At 41.4% G+C, this 18112-nt stretch overlaps 1 protein-coding gene across 3 annotated transcripts in view; it reads left to right on the forward strand.

Moving 5' to 3' along the window:
* The window catches only part of LOC139746531 (putative aldolase class 2 protein PA3430), a 45365-nt gene extending 37736 nt beyond the window's left edge, over window positions 1-7629 (forward strand). For all 3 annotated transcript variants that reach the window (XR_011712171.1, XM_071657854.1, XM_071657855.1), the window contains 2 exons: window positions 5145-5254; window positions 6864-7629. Coding sequence is in view for 2 of the 3 variants with exons in the window: in XM_071657854.1 (XP_071513955.1) it covers window positions 5145-5254; window positions 6864-7025 (272 nt within the window). In the remaining variant the exon portion in view is untranslated. The remainder of the gene's footprint in view (window positions 1-5144; window positions 5255-6863) is intronic.
* The last annotated feature ends 10483 nt before the right edge of the window (window positions 7630-18112 follow it).

Raw genomic sequence — 18112 nt, forward strand, 5'->3', positions numbered from 1 at the left:
ACAGTAGAGTGCATGCTGTAAAGAGGCAGAAAGGAGATCCCTTGACTGCCATTTTCAGCAAGTCATTTGCTCTGGGTTGCGTCCCAGAGGACCGAACGTTGACAATGCAACAAGTTTCATAAAAGGAAATGAATTACTGTCTGGAAATCATCGTTCAATTCACTTAACATCTGTAGCTGGTAGTAAACTTGAGGAAACCATCATTCCGGTCAAAATTGCTATCCATTTAGAGGACAACTGCTCAGTAGACGACTCTCAACATGGTTATTGATGAAGTCGCCCATGTCCGACAAACCTGCTTGATTTCTTTTACGATACAATCTGCAAGCATGATTAAAGTAAGATTATTGATGTCATGAATTTAGGTTTTCAATAAACATCTGACAAATCTTCTCATCGAAGGTTTCAAGCATCAAGCAAAAGTTATGTGAATTGGTACACGTGGTTGAGGATATTGGTTGAGTGGTCGTAAGCATAGAATTACGATGGATAGTCATGCTTTACGTAACAAGTGGTGTACCACAGGGATCAGCCTTGGAACCGGTTCTCTTTCAGATATACATTAAGGACACTGATAAAGGCCTGAATTGTACGATATCGAAATTCGTAAACGATACGAAACTGGGAAATAAATCTTCAAGGGAATTTGAACGTCTGCAGCTTCAAATGGACATTAAGAAACTGATGGACTGCGGTCACTGTTGGCGAGTAAATTTTAATATCGGTAAGTGCTAAGTTTTACATATTAGAAAACACGAGAAGGCAAGCTACAGTACGAAATCTGTTAAGCTGAATGAATTAAATGACGAAGAAGACTTCGGTTCAATCATTTCTGGTGACTTAAAACCAAGTAAGTAGTGCAGAGAAACAGTGAAAAGGAGAAACGATATTACCAGATTCATAGGTTGGGATTTTGAATGTACTCCTAAGGAAGTTGTCCCCACGCTTTACTGGCCATTGGTGCTTCCCCACCTTGAATACTGTGTTCAGTTTTGGTACCCTACTCCAAAAGAAACATAGACGGGATGGCGAGAGTACAGAGGCGAGCAACCAAGATGAACCCCGAACTGAAGAACAGATCCTCTGAGAGCCGACTAAACGACTTGATATATTTCAGCTGAGAAACGAGAAGCTTCAGAGGTGGTGATCCAATACAGGTATTTAGAATTATCAAAAGCTTCGAAAATACTGAACTAAGAAGCATCACTGCTCGTAGCAATGGATACAGACTCGTGAGCAAAGGTTTTGCGTCGAATGAGGCGAAATACATTTTCTTTACAGGATTTAAAACATATGGTATTATCTGTAAATAGAGTAATTGCAAGCGGTACTATAAGTACGTGTAATGCTAGACGATAGATAAATCGCTCCAAATGCACGAATGATAGTATTAGTGCTTGCTCGGTTACATGAATAGGTTACAGGCTTTTCTGCAGCATCTGTCTGCCCCTCAGCTCTCACCGGAGTGATCGACCAGTTTGTGATATCTTCTGATATTACAAAACATCCTAGGAAGGCACCCAGTGGTATGTTCCTATTTGAATCTTTTTGCATGTCTTATGTATTTCTTCATACTGGCAGTCATACAGGACAGCATATTAAGGTTACTAGAATTACTGGGACATGATAACTGCAGAAAAAAAAGATATTTTGATACAATGATGTGATACCTTCTGTAAGATACAGTAACTAACAATAATTTGATACCCTCTGTAAGATACAGTAACTAACAATAATCTGATACCCTCTGTAAGATACAGTAACTAACAATAATTTGATACCTTCTGTAAGATACAGTAACTAACAATAATTTGATACCCTCTGTAAGATACAGTAACTAACAATAATTTGATACCCTCTGTAAGATACAGTAACTAACAATAATTTGATTCCATCTATAGATACAGTAACTAACAATAATTTGGTACCCTCTGTAAGATACAGTAACTAACAATAATTTGATTCCATCTATAGATACAGTAACTAACAATAATTTGATACCATCTATAGATACAGTAACTAACAATAATTTGATACCCTCTGTAAGATACAGTAACTAACAATAATTTGATACCATCTATAGATACAGTAACTAACAATAATTTGATACCCTCTATAGATACAGTAACTAACAATAATTTGATACCCTCTGTAAGATACAGTAACTAACAATAATTTGATACCCTCTGTAAGATACAGTAACTAACAATAATTTGGTACCCTCTGTAAGATACAGTAACTAACAATAATTTGATACCCTCTGTAAGATACAGTAACTAACAATAATTTGATACCCTCTGTAAGATACAGTAACTAACAATAATTTGATACCCTCTGTAAGATACAGTAACTAACAATAATTTGATACCCTCTGTAAGATACAGTAACTAACAATAATTTGATACCCTCTGTAAGATACAGTAACTAACAATAATTTGATACCCTCTGTAAGATACAGTAACTAACAATAATTTGATACCCTCTGTAAGATACAGTAACTAACAATAATTTGATACCCTCTGTAAGATACAGTAACTAACAATAATTTGATACCCTCTGTAAGATACAGTAACTAACAATAATTTGATACCCTCTGTAAGATACAGTAACTAACAATAATTTGATACCCTCTGTAAGATACAGTAACTAACAATAATTTGATTCCATCTATAGATACAGTAACTAACAATAATTTGATACCCTCTGTAAGATACAGTAACTAACAATAATTTAATACCATCTATAGATACAGTAACTAACAATAATTTGATACCCTCTGTAAGATACAGTAACTAACAATAATTTGATACCCTCTGTAAGATACAGTAACTAACAATAATTTGATACCCTCTGTAAGATACAGTAACTAACAATAATTTGATACCCTCTGTAAGATACAGTAACTAACAATAATTTGATACCCTCTGTAAGATACAGTAACTAACAATAATTTGGTACCCTCTGTAAGATACAGTAACTAACAATAATTTGATACCCTCTATAGATACAGTAACTAACAATAATTTGGTACCCTCTGTAAGATACAGTAACTAACAATAATTTAATACCATCTATAGATACAGTAACTAACAATAATTTGATACCATCTATAGATACAGTAACTAACAATAATTTGATACCATCTATAGATACAGTAACTAACAATAATTTGATACCCTCTGTAAGATACAGTAACTAACAATAATTTGATACCCTCTGTAAGATACAGTAACTAACAATAATTTGATTCCATCTATAGATACAGTAACTAACAATAATTTGATACCCTCTGTAAGATACAGTAACTAACAATAATTTGATACCCTCTGTAAGATACAGTAACTAACAATAATTTGGTACCCTCTGTAAGATACAGTAACTAACAATAATTTGATACCTTCTGTAAGATACAGTAACTAACAATAATTTGATACCCTCTGTAAGATACAGTAACTAACAATAATTTGATACCATCTATAGATACAGTAACTAACAATAATTTGATACCCTCTGTAAGATACAGTAACTAACAATAATTTGATACCATCTATAGATACAGTAACTAACAATAATTTGGTACCCTCTATAGATACAGTAACTAACAATATTTTGATACCATCTATAGATACAGTAACTAACAATAATTTGATACCCTCTGTAAGATACAGTAACTAACAATAATTTGGTACCCTCTGTAAGATACAGTAACTAACAATAATTTGATACCTTCTGTAAGATACAGTAACTAACAATAATTTGGTACCCTCTGTAAGATACAGTAACTAACAATAATTTGATACCTTCTGTAAGATACAGTAACTAACAATAATTTGATACCCTCTGTAAGATACAGTAACTAACAATAATTTAATACCATCTATAGATACAGTAACTAACAATAATTTGATACCCTCTGTAAGATACAGTAACTAACAATAATTTGATACCATCTATAGATACAGTAACTAACAATAATTTGGTACCCTCTATAGATACAGTAACTAACAATATTTTGATACCATCTGTAGATACAGTAACTAACAATAATTTGATACCCTCTGTAAGATACAGTAACTAACAATAATTTGGTACCCTCTGTAAGATACAGTAACTAACAATAATTTGATACCCTCTGTAAGATACAGTAACTAACAATAATTTGGTACCCTCTATAGATACAGTAACTAACAATATTTTGATACCATCTATAGATACAGTAACTAACAATAATTTGATACCCTCTGTAAGATACAGTAACTAACAATAATTTGGTACCCTCTATAGATACAGTAACTAACAATAATTTGATACCATCTATAGATACAGTAACTAACAATAATTTGGTACCCTCTATAGATACAGTAACTAACAATATTTTGATACCATCTATAGATACAGTAACTAACAATAATTTGGTACCCTCTGTAAGATACAGTAACTAACAATAATTTGGTACCCTCTGTAAGATACAGTAACTAACAATAATTTGATACCTTCTGTAAGATACAGTAACTAACAATAATTTGATACCCTCTGTAAGATACAGTAACTAACAATAATTTAATACCATCTATAGATACAGTAACTAACAATAATTTGATACCCTCTGTAAGATACAGTAACTAACAATAATTTGATACCATCTATAGATACAGTAACTAACAATAATTTGGTACCCTCTATAGATACAGTAACTAACAATATTTTGATACCATCTATAGATACAGTAACTAACAATAATTTGATACCCTCTGTAAGATACAGTAACTAACAATAATTTGGTACCCTCTGTAAGATACAGTAACTAACAATAATTTGATACCTTCTGTAAGATACAGTAACTAACAATAATTTGGTACCCTCTGTAAGATACAGTAACTAACAATAATTTGGTACCCTCTGTAAGATACAGTAACTAACAATAATTTAATACCATCTATAGATACAGTAACTAACAATAATTTGATACCCTCTGTAAGATACAGTAACTAACAATAATTTGGTACCCTCTATAGATACAGTAACTAACAATATTTTGATACCATCTATAGATACAGTAACTAACAATAATTTGACACCATTTATGAGGTTCAGTAGATAGTGTCGTCGTAGCATAACTTACGATGTCCAGGTTATCTTGGCAGGAGACAAGGACATCCTCTTCATGGGCAGCCATGGCATCACAAGCGTGGCCTCCACCATCTCCCAAGCTTTCAACCTCCTGTACTACCTCGAGCGAGCGGCCATGATCCAGGTCAGTTACAACTTGCCCCTCCATCCTAACAGGTCATGCAGGTCGAGCACACCTGATCATAGCTACAGATGTGGTACGTGGGAGTACACTGGATGAGGGATGGAGAGAGGAGCAGAGGAATGAGAGTTGATTCGCTCCTGTTGTCGAGAGCAGACACAGAGCTGAGGGTGAGGTGAGATTGCCACGTTCAGGAACTGTGATGTGTGTGTGTATGTGATGTGTGTGTGTGTGTATGTGTGTGTGTGTGTGTATGTGATGTGTGTGGTGTGTGTGTGTGTGTGATGTGTGTGGTGTGTGTGTGTGTGTGTGTGTGTGTGTGTGTGTGTGTGTGTGTGTGTATGTGATGTGTGTGGTGTGTGTGTGTGTGTGTGTGTATGTGATGTGTGTGTGTGTGTGTGTGTGTGTGTGTGTGTGTGTGTGTGTGTGTGTGTGCGTGTGTGTGTATGTGATGTGTGTGGTGTGTGTGTGTGTGTGTGTGTGCGTGTGTGTGTGTGTGTGTGTGTGTGTGTATGTGATGTGTGTGGTGTGTGTGTGTGTGTGTGTGTGTGTGTGTGTGTGTGTGTGTGTATGTGTGTGTGTGGTGTGTGTGTGTGTGTGTGTGTGATGTGTGTGGTGTGTGTGTGTGTGTGTGTGTGTATGTGATGTGTGTGGTGTGTGTGTGTGTGTGTGTGTGTGTGTGTGTGTGTGTGTGTGTGTCTGTGTCTGTGTGTGTGTGTGGTGCGTGTGTGTGTGTGTGTGTATGCAAATGAAACCATTGTTTGTCTGTTCCAGACACTACTTCACTAAGACGGAAATGGCAAAGAAATTAGAAAATAAATGAGAGTTAAGATGAGAGGGTGTCAACAAACCTCTGGAATAATATGAAAACGTTTTGGAAGAAGGTACATAATATGAAGAGAACAGGAGAACATAAGATAACATTAGTAGAGTGAACAGATTAGGAAGTGGTGATATATAAAGAAAAGGTGAACAGATAATGGAGTATTTTGAAGGACCGTTGAATGAATTAGATGATAGGGTGACAGATGGGGGTGTATAGGATGTGGAGATATGCGAAGCGAAAGAATCATGGCAAGTTATCTGGTGAAACAAGAAGAGGTGATGAATACTTTGGGTAAGATAAAGTGTGGCTGTTGGAATTTTGAACGCAGTGGGTGACAGTGTTGCTGACTGCTTAGTCAGCATTTTAAAGAGTGTATTGCCCAACCTAAGGTGCCTGAGGATTTAGTGAATACCTTTATAATGCCACTGTATAAAGCTAAGGAAGATAAATATGAATACTCGAAATATAGAGGAATGAGCTAATTGAGTATACCAAGTGAGTTGTATGAGAGTCTGTGGTATGAAGAGAGGGCATCAGACTAGGGAGGAGCACTGTCAACCACAGGACATGTTCCTGCCTCTGACCTCCTCACCCATAATCTAGACCTTGTCTACACTCTGATGTCTAATTGAGTATAACTGATGATATCTGCGTGTCTTCCTTATCTTTTGTCCTCTGTAACTTGAAAAGACCCCGTTTATACATTTTTTGACATGAGACTTCAAGAAAATATAGCTCGTGTTCACCATGACCCTTAACCTCAGTTGACCTGAGTCTCCTTGACAGGTTCTGGCGACGGCGATGCAGAAGGAGTTAAAAGTCCTGCCGGACAGCCAGTGTGGGCCGATAGCGAGTGCCATGAGGCATGATCTCCAGAGCAACTCAGACGTCCACTTCTATGCCATGTACAGGCTCCTACGCAAGTCCCAGCCGGACTTTGAACTGTAGTGTCTTCTGCCAGTGGGTTAGAATACGAGGAAGTATTGATCTCCTACGGTTATCATAAAAGGAAGCATTGATCACCTATGGTTATCATAAGACGATCTATTGATCACCTATGGTAGGTGATCTATCTCTTCACAATACATCTTTATCCTTTATAAACTTATGAACACAGAAAACCATAGCAATAAGCCATGTTAATCAAAAGTATTTCTGCCCATGATATTTTCAGCCATAGATAAATGACAATTCTGAAATCAGATTTTGTAACGTGGTTGTTTGAAGATCTGTAGTGTCTTGGGGTCCCTTGGTTACCTTGGCGCTCCATATGGCTTATGACGCACGGTTATTCGACTGGCGGCCCGCGGGCCAAATCCGGCTCTTGAGTGGTTTTCCATTGGTCCTTTGACATACTCAGAAACTTTAAAGTAAATTGATGAAATTAATTATTCATTTAAATCTTACGGAATTTTACATGAATAGACTTTTATAGTGACCAACTGTGTTCATTAGCTGGATGGAACACGTGATCAATTGTAATAGACAGTTGAATAAAATGTTTAGAGAAAAAGAAAATGGAAGTAGAATAGATGTATGGCCTTTCCATCAATCTGAGTTTCATTATCCGACCCTACTCGTAAAGTACTTGAATAACCTTGGTTTATGATGTGAAGCTTTCCTTGTTATGCTGAGCTGTATCAGTGGCATGATAGAAGATAAGAGACAGAAGAGAAGGATCAGAGAAATGTCAGAGGAACAGGGATGAACAAGGGACGTGCTATTGTTGTCATGAGTGAGGGGCATTGAAATCCAGAGTCTTATTATTCACTTGAGGTGATCATTTGCACGATAAACTCTGCTTAAAGAAGTGGTATGGGAGTTAAGGGTTTCAATGCTTTATAGCAAAGAAGCAGGGAGTAGAGATGGAGTGGATTTGATGTCCTTACATATAAACGTACAAAAAATTTAGATATTAATTCAGCAATGGAATGGTGCATAGCTGAATAAAAAGGTAGGTGAAGCATAGATAGAATGGATATAGAAGGATGAATGTTTAAAGGATGACTTAGGGAGTAATGGGAATAGGGTAAGCAAAAAGGAGACCCAAAACAGAGAGAAGCACGAAAACGCGGTATGTAAAAAGAAGAAAACTTACCAAATATTTTGTGAAACAATATGACACCAATGACGGAGGATTTTGGGAAATGCCCATTGATCTGGCCTCACACTGGTAGCCCCGTCAGTTACCGTTATAAAACCTACAATAATTACTTATTTAGGAGGAAATAGATATCAAATGGGGCTACCTTCATCATTATGACATTTCCTTCACATACCGGGACGACACGAGTCGTATTGATCATTTCAAAATTCATCGTACCCATCCTGGGAGATACTTTTTTTCCCATGTGTACGTAACAGGAACGTAGGTCTGGGCGAGACTAAGAATGCCAGGAGAGTCGCTTGCTAAACATCAAAACTCTGCTTGCAAGTAAGAGCTTCTGTGTACCGAGTCGTCATCCAAAATGCAGTTATCATATGACACTTTGGCGTATTGTAAATATGTTTTCTCTTATTCAGACGCGTCGTTTTTGTATTGCGTTTAAATTCTAAATGTTGCTTCAGCATATCTGACAATGAGGAAACGATGTGTAACAACAGTGATGTTTTACCTTAAGAAAAAGATCAAACAATACTGACCAAATGTCAGGCATACAAAGCCCAAATTTGATGGCCAGACTGACGCTACGATTCTCTCGTAATCACTAATAACTTCGGCTGTGAAGCATTGATGGGTAGTAGGTCACACCTGCCAAGTGACCCTTATACAGGTCAGTATAGTGATGGTAACAGCAGGTGACCTTATTAGATTCACAGTGGCACATCTGAGCCTGGGTCTCGAGGAGAATATCATGTTCAGCTGAAATAACGTTAAGTGAAATTTTTGGATTTTCTTGATTTCCTGCCTCATTCAAGACCATTTTAGAAAAAAGAAAAGTAAGTGTCTAATCTTACTTGTGGATTATTTTCAGAATCATATCATGTCCAGTAGAGGACCAGTATGTCCAGTAGAGGACCAATATGTCCAGTAGAGGACCATTACGTCCAGTAGAGGACCATTATGTCCAGTAGAGGACCAATATATGTTCAATCTTTTTCTCTTGTTTGTAGTTCTCAGCAGTGAAATAGAAGGTCAGTGTTCTTAAGAATGAGGAAATTGTATCTTAGTGCATTGGTTACACGTAGATTTTCCAGCATCTCTGAGTGATCATCGACATGTCACAAAATCTATCGATAAATCTCTTCTTGAGTAGATTTCAGATGCAATTCTAAAATCTTTTAATATACTCTGATTTTGAATTGCATCTGTATGGCGAAGGCGTCTACCACATCCCCACCTGTCTGACCCTCAGTCCAGCAGACGTGGATGACCATCGTCTTCAGTGGCTTGCGTCGCTGTTTCTTCCCTTCTGCCACAAGACGTCTGAGGTCAGATACACTCCAGCTGATGCAGGTGGACGGGCCTTCTCTTACCCTACTGGGAATGTACATAACCCAATTAAACCTTGGTGTAGGGCGGACACCGCTCACGAACTGGAGTACATTCTTACGTAATCCACCTTGAGTGTTACCAGACTCTCCAGCAGATGGCAGTAGCTGCCACTACCTTCGTGACAGTAGTACAACGTTCATCATTTCGTATTTCCAACGCTGTAATCTACATTACGATGTAAACATTTGTTCATACATGAATATCTGATTACAGTGTGAGATTCTAATGGAGATGCAGATCCCAGATAAAGAGATTATGACGGGGAAAACACGACACACACACGTCTTTTGTGCTCTTTCGATGCCCTTAAACACGTAACACTGTAAGATAAAGATTTCTTGGACGTATGTAAACACCTGTATCAGTGGTTGGTGCCATTTACAAGATATCAAGAGAAAAAAAGATATATCTAGACACGTCAGGTGGAGTGGGTAGGGTCTTGTGCTAGTGGGCAAGACTTTGAGTTCCACGAGACTACATCATATGGTATGGGTTGTAACCCACCATAAGCAAGGGATTGAACTCCCACTAGTCATAGAGCTTTCCCGAAGAGGCTAGGGCATGTAGGCCACATACAAACGTTACCAGTTTTACAGAGAAATGTTCATGGGGAATGTGATAGGCCAAATAAAGACGTTACCAGACTTACAGAAAAACGTTCATGGGGAATGTGATAGGCCATATACAAACGTTACCAGACCTACAGAGAAACGTTCATGGGGAATATGATAGGCCAAATAAAAACATTACCTGATCTACAGAAAAACGTTCATAGGGAATGTGAAAGGCCTCATACAGACGTTACCAGACTTAGAGAGAAACGTTCATAGGGAATGTGATAGGCCAAAAAAATAAAAAAAGTTACCAGATTTATAGAGAAACGTTCATGGGAAATGTTATAGGCCACATACAAATGTTACCAGATCTACGTAGTGTGATAGGCCACATACAAACGTTACCAGATCTACAGAGAAACGTTCGTGGGGAATGTGATAGGTGACGGAATGCAACATTTAGTATCATCTTGAGAGTTTATAAGTAAATGGCAGAAGGAAATATATATATATATATATATATATATATATATATATATATATATATATATATATATATATATATATATATATATATATATATATATATATATATATATATATATATATATATATATATATATATATATATATATATATATATATATATATATATAAAGTTTTTATCGAGGATGTAAGGCATGTGTACGTGTAGGAAGAGAGGAAAGTGATTGGTTCTCAGTGAATGTAGGTTTGCGGCAGGGGTGTGTGATGTCTCCATGGTTGTTTAATTTGTTTATGGATGGGGTTGTTAGGGAGGTAAATGCAAGAGTTTTGGAAAGAGGGGCAAGTATGAAGTCTGTTGGGGATGAGAGAGCTTGGGAAGTGAGTCAGTTGTTGTTCGCTGATGATACAGCGCTGGTGGCGGATTCATGTGAGAAACTGCAGAAGCTGGTGACTGAGTTTGGTAAAGTGTGTGGAAGAAGAAAGTTAAGAGTAAATGTGAATAAGAGCAAGGTTATTAGGTACAGTAGGGCTGAGGGTCAAGTCAATTGGGAGGTGAGTTTGAATGGAGAAAAACTGGAGGAAGTGAAGTGTTTTAGATATCTGGGAGTGGATCTGGCAGCGGATGGAACCATGGAAGCGGAAGTGGATCATAGGGTGGGGCAGGGGGCGAAAATCTATGAGCCTTGAAGAATGTGTGGAAGTCGAGAACATTATCCGGAAAGCAAAAATGGGTATGTTTGAAGGAATAGTGGTTCCAACAATGTTGTATGGTTGCGAGGCGTGGGCTATGGATAGAGTTGTGCGCAGGAGGTTGGATGTGCTGGAAATGAGATGCTTGAGGACAATGTGTGGTGTGAGGTGGTTTGATCGAGTAAGTAACGTAAGGGTAAGAGAGATGTGTGGAAATAAAAAGAGCGTGGTTGAGAGAGCAGAAGAGGGTGTTTTGAAATGGTTTGGGCACATGGAGAGAATGAGTGAGGAAAGATTGACCAAGAGGATATATGTGTCGGAGGTGGAGGGAACGAGGAGAAGAGGGAGACCAAATTGGAGGTGGAAAGATGGAGTGAAAAGGATTTTGTGTGATCGGGGCCTGAACATGCAGGAGGGTGAAAGGAGGGCTAGAAATAGAGCGAGTTGGAGTATGTGGTATACAGGGGTTGACGTGCTGTCAGTGGATTGAACCAGGGCATGTGAAGCGTCCGGGGTAAACCATGGAAAGCTGTGTAGGTATGTATATTTGCGTGTGTGGACGTGTGTATGTACATGTGTTTGGGGGGGGTTGGGCCATTTCTTTCGTCTGTTTCCTTGCGCTACCTCGCAAACGCGGGAGACAGCGACAAAGTATAAAAAAAAAAAAAAAAATATATATATATATATATATATATATTTTTTTTTCAAACTATTCGCCATTTCCCGCGTTAGCGAGGTAGCGTTAAGAACAGAGAACTGGGCCACTGAGGGAATATCCTCACCTGGCCCCCTTCTCTGTTCCTTCTTTTGGAAAATTAAAAAAAATTGAGAGGGGAGGATTTCCAGCCCCCCGCTCCCTCCCCTTTTAGTCGCCTTCTACGACACGCAGGGAATACGTGGGAAGTATTCTTTCTCCCCTATCCCCAGGGATAATATATATATATATATATATATATATATATATATATATATATATATATATATATATATATATATATATATATCATAGAACATACAAACCTCCAACAGCCAGGATCGAGCCCGGACCCCTGTGCCACAGGCGGGAATGCTACCGCTAGGCTATGGGCCTGGCTAAAAGGATATAACTATTCGAATATTATGTACTCGAATACTCTTCGTCTCACGTTGGTGAGCAACGGGGTCTACACCGGTCATTTCCCACCAGGTGTACATAGCCAGCAGATACCGAACCTAACTGTACAACGCGGAGGTATATGAATACGAATAAAGTGTTCCCTGCGTGTCGTTAAAGGCGACTAAAAGGGAAGGGAGCGGGGGGCTGGAAATCCTCCCCTCTCTTTTTTTTTTTTCTTTTGATTTTTCCAAAATAAGGAACAGAGAAGGGGGCCAGGTGAGGATATTCCCTCAAAGGCCCAGTCCTCTGCTCTTAACGCTACCTCGTTAATATATATATATATATATATATATATATATATATATATATATATATATATATATATATATATATATATATATATATATATATATATATATATATATATGGATTTGTATGTAGCATTTATGGATCTGGAGAAGGCATATGATAGAGTTGATAGAGATGCTCTGTGGAAGGTATTAAGAATATATGGTGTGGGAGGCAAGTTGTTAGAAGCAGTGAAAAGTTTTTATCGAGGATGTAAGGCATGTGTACGTGTAGGAAGAGAGGAAAGTGATTGGTTCTCAGTGAATGTAGGTTTGCGGCAGGGGTGAGTGATGTTTCCATGGTTGTTTAATTTGTTTATGGATGGGGTTGTTAGGGAGGTGAATGCAAGAGTTTTGGAAAGAGGGGCAAGGATGAAGTCTGTTGGGGATGAGAGAGCTTGGGAAGTGAGTCAGTTGTTCGCTGATGATACAGCGCTGGTGGCTGATTCATGTGAGAAACTGCAGAAGCTGGTGACTGAGTTTGGAAAAGTGTGTGGAAGAAGAAAGTTAAGAGTAAATGTGAATAAGAGCAAGGTTATTAGGTACAGTGGGGTTGAGGGTCAAGTCAATTGGGAGGTGAGTTTGAATGGAGAAAAACTGGAGGAAGTGAAGTGTTTTAGATATCTGGGAGCGGATCTGGCAGCGGATGGAACCATGGAAGCGGAAGTGGATCATAGGGTGGGGGAGGGGGCGAAAATCCTGGGGGCCTTGAAGAATGTGTGGAAGTCGAGAACATTATCTCGGAAAGCAAAAATGGGTATGTTTGAAGGAATAGTGGTTCCAACAATGTTGTATGGTTGCGAGGCGTGGGCTATGGATAGAGTTGTGCACAGGAGGATGGATGTGCTGGAAACGAGATGTTTGAGGACAATGTGTGGTGTGAGGTGGTTTGATCGAGTGAGTAACGTAAGGGTAAGAGAGATGTGTGGAAATAAAAAGAGCGTGGTTGAGAGAGCAGAAGAGGGTGTTTTGAAGTGGTTTGGGCACATGGAGAGGATGAGTGAGGAAAGATTGACCAAGAGGATATATGTGTCGGAGGTGGAGGGAACAAGGAGAAGAGGGAGACCAAATTGGAGGTGGAAAGATGGAGTGAAAAAGATTTTGTGTGATCGGGGCCTGAACATGCAGGAGGGTGAAAGGAGGGCAAGGAATAGAGTGAATTGGAGCGGTGTGGTATACCGGGGTTGACGTGCCGTCAGTGGATTGAAGCAGGGCATGTGAAGCGTCTGGGGTAAACCATGGAAAGCTGTGTAGGTATGTATATTTGCGTGTGTGGACGTATGTATATACATGTGTATGGGGGTGGGTTGGGCCATTTCTTTCGTCTGTTTCCTTGCGCTACCTCGCAAACGCGGGAGACAGCGACAAAGTATAATAAAAAAAAATAAAAAATGAAAAATATATATATATATATATATATATATATATATATATATATATATATATATATATATATATATATATATATATATAGTAAATATCCCATTTCAAATCGAAGAGCAGAGTCACATATGGGCCACATGTAGAGTGAGAGTGTGTATATGTGGTCTTAGAATTATCTTGACCAACGGAAGAAGGTGTTAGAGATTTTCCGGTTGGTGGATCTTGTAACTTGCGCTGACGATCTTAATGAGACTGCTCGTTGATAGACAAAATTTTTTCAAAGAATTAGTATAAAGAAGTGTCGCTGTGGGTAGATTGCTGATGGTAGAATATCTAAAGCCAAAACACGCAACAGTGACACTGGACTGCATACCCGATGAAAAGAATAGTCGGTACCCATACGGTATGATACAATATGACACACCACACGAAGACTTTTGAGAAAGCGACTCCTGAGGTCCAGTGTATGTTGGCATCCTGCCTGGCCTGCTGAGTTGCCAGTTACTCTGTAGCTAGTGACTGGTGTACCATTTTCCATTGGTTGTACGTGCAGACTGTGCTTCATGAACCACATTATGTTTCACCTGACTAACGAACCACTGGAACATTGTTCACAGTAACACCACAGGTAACGATAGACTTGCGGTCACACAGTAGTAGATATGTTATAACGTTGTTAGCTTGGTTAATTGCTTGATGGAAACAGTAAACACGTTTCACTAGAAGGTATTTTGCTTTGAATTCTATCAATAGTTTGTGTAGGAGCCCCCTGCGAGCTAGGACACAACCCCTGCTGCTAGGACACAACCCCTGCTGCTAGGACACAACCCCTGCTGCTAGGACACAGCCCCTGCTGCTAGGACACAACCCCTGCTGCTAGGACACAGCCCCTGCTGCTAGGAGACAACCCCTGCTGCTAGGAGACAATCCCTGCTGCTAGGAGACAATCCCTGCTGCTAGGAGACAACCCCTGCTGCTAGGAGACAATCCCTGCTGCTAGGAGACAATCCCTGCTGCTAGGAGACAATCCCTGCTGCTAGGATACAACCCCTGTGCTAGGAGACAATCCCTGCTGCTAGGAGACAATCCCTGCTGCTAGGAGACAATCCCTGCTGCTAGGAGACAACCCCTGCTGCTAGGAGACAATCCCTGCTGCTAGGAGACAATCCCTGCTGCTAGGAGACAATCCCTGCTGCTAGGAGACAATCCCTGCTGCTAGGATACAACCCCTGCTGCTAGGAGACAATCCCTGCTGCTAGGAGACAATCCCTGCTGCTAGGAGACAATCCCTGCTGCTAGGAGACAATCCCTGCTGCTAGGATACAATCCCTGCTGCTAGGATGCAACCCCTGTGCTAGGAGACAATCCCTGCTGCTAGGAGACAATCCCTGCTGCTAGGAGACAATCCCTGCTGCTAGGATACAACCCCTGCTGCTAGGAGACAATCCCTGCTGCTAGGAGACAATCCCTGCTGCTAGGAGACAATCCCTGCTGCTAGAAGACAATCCCTGCTGCTAGGAGACAATCCCTGCTGCTAGGAGACAATCCCTGCTGCTAGGAGACAATCCCTGCTGCTAGGAGACAATCCCTGCTGCTAGGAGACAATCCCTGCTGCTAGGAGACAATCCCTGGTGCTAGGATACAACCCCTGTGCTAGGAGACAATCCCTGCTGCTAGGAGACAATCCCTGCTGCTAGGAGACAATCCCTGCTGCTAGGAGACAATCCCTGCTGCTAGGAGACAATCCCTGTGCTAGGAACAACCCTGTGCTAGGAGACAATCCCTGCTGCTAGGAGACAATCCCTGCTGCTAGGAGACAACCCTGCTGCTAGGAGACAATCCCTGCTGCTAGGAGACAATCCCTGCTGCTAGGAGACAATCCCTGCTGCTAGGAGACAATCCCTGCTGCTAGGATACAACCCCTGTGCTAGGAGACAATCCCTGGTGCTAGGAGACAATCCCTGCTGCTAGGAGACAATCCCTGCTGCTAGGACACAACCCCTGCTGCTAGGAGACAATCCCTGCTGCTAGGAGACAATCCCTGCTGCTAGGAGACAATCCCTGCTGCTAGGAGACAATCCCTGCTGCTAGGACACAACCCCTGTGCTAGGAGACAATCCCTGCTGCTAGGAGACAATCCCTGGTGCTAGGAGACAACCCCTGCTGCTAGGAGACAATCCCTGGTGCTAGGATACAACCCCTGTGCTAGGAGACAATCCCTGCTGCTAGGAGACAACCCCTGCTGCTAGGAGACAATCCCTGCTGCTAGGAGACAATCCCTGCTGCTAGGAGACAACCCCTGCTGCTAGGAGACAATCCCTGCTGCTAGGATACAACCCCTGTGCTAGGAGACAATCTCTGCTGCTAGGAGACAATCCCTGCTGCTAGGAGACAATCCCTGCTGCTAGGACACAACCCCTGCTGCTAGGAGACAATCCCTGCTGCTAGGAGACAACCCCTGCTGCTAGGAGACAATCCCTGCTGCTAGGATACAGCCCCTGCTGCTAGGACACAGCCCCTGCTGCTAGGACACAACCCCTGCTGCTAGGACACAACCCCTGCTGCTAGGACACAACCCCTGCTGCTAGGACACAGCCCCTGCTGCTAGGAGACAACCCCTGCTGCTAGAACACAACCCCTGCTGCTAGGACACAACCCCTGCTGCTAGGACACAACCCCTGCTGCTAGGACACAACCCCTGCTGCTAGGACACAACCCCTGCTGCTAGGACACAACCCCTGCTGCTAGGACGCAACCCCTGCTGCTTGGACGCAAATCCTGCTGCTAGGACGCAATCTCCTGCTGCTAGGACGCAACTCCTGCTGCTAGGACACAGCCTTTCCTTCCAAGACTCAACCACTGCCGCTAGGACACAACCACTGCTGCTTGGACGCAACCACAGCTGCTAGGACGCAACTCCTGGTGCTAGGACGCAACTCCTGCTGCTAGAACACAGCCTTTCCTTCCAAGACTCAACCACTGCCACTAGGACACAACCACTGCTGCTAGGACGCAATCCCGTACTGCTAGGACACAGCCTTTCCTGTTAGGACAAACCCCCTGCTGCTAGGACACAACCACTGCTGCTAGGACGCAACTCCTGCTGCTAGGACACAGCCTTCCCTGTTAGGACAAACCCCCTGCTGCTAGGACGCAACTCCTCCTGCTAGGACACAGCCTTTCCTTCCAAGACTCAACCACAGCTGCTAGGACGCAACCCCTGCTGCTAGGACACAACCACTGCTGCTAGGACGCAACCCCTGCTGCTTGGACGCAACCCCTGCTGCTAGGACACAGGTTAACCTCTCTGGCATGGATGGAGACACACAGTCTGGAGTAATGTGTGTCCACTCGAACTTCTCATATCTTGCCATGCCATCATGAGCAATTACCTGTGTTCTACTGTGGCTAGGGAGTTCATGAAGATCACATCTCCTGGCAACTTCTGCCACACACACATCGATCGGGTTGAGGTCCGGTGAATTTCGGAGGGTGTGGCACAAGCATCATGTGTGTGGATGGTTCTGACACCACCTCTGTACAACATGTGGATGGTTCTGACACCACCTCTGTACAACATGTGGATGGTTCTGACACCACCTCTGTACAATATGTGGATGGTTCTCACACCACCTCTGTACATGTGGATAGTTCTGACACCACCTCTGTACAACATGTGGATGGCTCTGACACCAGCTCTGTACATGTGGATAGTTCTGACACCACCTCTGTACAACATGTGGATGGTTCTGACACCACCTCTGTACAATATGTGGATGGTTCTGACACCACCTCTGTACAACATGTGGATGGTTCTGACACCACCTCTGTACAACATGTGGATGGTTCTGACACCACCTCTGTACAATATGTGGATGGTTCTGACACCACCTCTGTACATGTGGATAGTTCTGACATCACCTCTGTACAACATGTGGATGGTTCTGACACCACCTCTGTACAATATGTGGATGGTTCTGACA

Source organism: Panulirus ornatus, chromosome 65 (genome assembly GCF_036320965.1).
Source record: "Panulirus ornatus isolate Po-2019 chromosome 65, ASM3632096v1, whole genome shotgun sequence".
Lineage (NCBI taxonomy): Eukaryota > Metazoa > Arthropoda > Malacostraca > Decapoda > Palinuridae > Panulirus > Panulirus ornatus.